Below are 1,873 nucleotides of genomic sequence, written 5' to 3' on the forward strand. Positions count from 1 at the left end.
TCCCGAAGAAATCAATTCAGACAACATCAGGGTCAGACCCAAGAGCATTCTCTACCAATTCAACCCGTTCAAGGGCGATGACGGCCTGCTCCGCTGCAGGACTCGGCTAGAATTCGCTCCGGAGTTGTCACAGGAACAGAAATTTCCGATCATCCTCCCAGCGGACTGTAATCTCTCCAGACTTATCGTCAGATACATCCACGAGAAGAAATGCCTACACTCCGGAGGCGTTTCCGGCCTTCTACATATTCTCAGAGAAGAATTTCTCATTATTCACGCAAGGAAACTAGCGAGACAGGTCATCTCCTCTTGCGCTACATGCAAAATCTTTCACGGCCAGGCCGCAAGCCTCCCAATGGCTCCGTTGCCAGCGTTCAGGCTGGAAACGGCCCCACCATTCTACCACACAGGTTGTGACTTCGCCGGCCCCATAAAATACAAGAACGATTCAGGCGAAAAAGCGAAAAGCTACATTCTCCTTTTCGTATGCGCGGTCACCCGAGCGGTCCATCTCGAGCTAACAACCGACATGTCGACCTCAGAGGTCCTCGGTGCTCTACAAAAATTCGTGAACCGATACCCGTCGGTGACCACGATCACTTCAGACAATGGCTTATCGTTCCAGAGGACAGCAAAGGAACTCAAACTCCTGTACGATCACATCATCAACGGAGAAATAAAGAAATGGCTCGCAGACAAATTCATCAGATGGAACTTCATAACTCCGAACTCCCCTTCGCATGGCGGCTTCTACGAGCGCCTCGTGCAATCGGTCAAGCGACCGCTGAGGAAAGTTCTCGGAACATCAGTTCCCCACTTCCGGGACCTGGAGGTGATTCTGAGCAACATCGAGCTGATGATAAATAAACGCCCGATCACGGCGGTAGCATCAGGTCTCGACTCCACAGAAGCCCTCAGCCCGATGGACCTTTTGCACGGTTATCGAGGAGATACATTCTTTCCGCAGCATGCGGCCAACCCGATGAGAACCAAGGATTCGGACAAGATAATTTTCTCCAGGAGATGGACCTACCAACAGAGGATCCTAAACTCATTCTGGAAAAGATTCCACCGCGAATACCTGAGCTACCTAAGATCTGCTCATAACAGACTCCCCATTCCGGCCAGGCCGCTGAAAATCGGCGACATTTGTCTGCTGGAAGATTCGAACGCCAACCGGGCGTATTGGCCCCTCTGTAAGGTCATAGCACTCAAGAACGAGTCCGCACCTGAAAAATCGAAATCATGCACAATCAAGACGGCCACGGGCCAAATCTTCAACCGTCCCATCACGAAACTCTTCCCGATAGAGCATTCCCAGCCGAACTAGGCATTTCTTGAGAACCGACCCGATCTCCCAAAAAGTAAAACTGAGTCTTAATCACACAGACATTTATTTTGTCGAAGAAATAATTTGGAACACATTGGAGGAAGATTTAACTCCTGCCGGAACGCCTGGCGTTCCGCAAGCTGACCAGAACATCGGCCAGGCCCGGAGAAAGCTGGGCCGGCGGACGGCGTCGAACACGCTGGACAGGAGCCGGTGGGGTAGGCGGCAACACATATTGCCCGGTCCGGGGGTCGACCGGCCTTGGCGGCCGCTCATGTTGCGGCGCGATGCGAGGATCCTGGATCAACTGCTGTAGATAGGCTCGCCGCCTTTCGTTTCCCTCGGCTATCTCGTCAGAACCATGGATATCCGGCCAGGAGATGTTAATCGGCTCACGATCAAGAGGCACCGTGAGTTGATGGGATTCGCCAGTCTGCATATTATCCAGAAGCCGAAGGTAGGCACCGGCATGGGCCGCAAAGAGTGGTGGACGATAGCGGAACTGTCGGCTCAACAGGGGCTCCGGCGGCCGAGTGGTCGTTC

The 1,873-nt window shown here is 53.1% G+C and overlaps 1 protein-coding gene across 1 annotated transcript; it reads left to right on the forward strand.

The window, feature by feature from the left end:
* Positions 1 to 355: 355 nt before the first annotated feature.
* LOC100898400 (uncharacterized) lies at positions 356 to 1,330 on the forward strand. The gene has a single exon (XM_003740033.1). It carries the CDS (start codon positions 356 to 358, stop codon positions 1,328 to 1,330), a length of 975 nt encoding a protein of 324 aa, XP_003740081.1.
* Positions 1,331 to 1,873: the final 543 nt, after the last annotated feature.

Source organism: Galendromus occidentalis, unplaced genomic scaffold, assembly GCF_000255335.2.
Source record: "Galendromus occidentalis unplaced genomic scaffold, Mocc_1.1 scf7180000076707, whole genome shotgun sequence".
NCBI classification, from domain to species: domain Eukaryota; kingdom Metazoa; phylum Arthropoda; class Arachnida; order Mesostigmata; family Phytoseiidae; genus Galendromus; species Galendromus occidentalis.

Coding starts and splice junctions, on each gene's coding strand:
- LOC100898400 (XM_003740033.1), top strand. CDS start 356: ATGGCTCCGTTGCCAGCGTTCAGGCTGGAAACGGCCCCACCATTCTAC.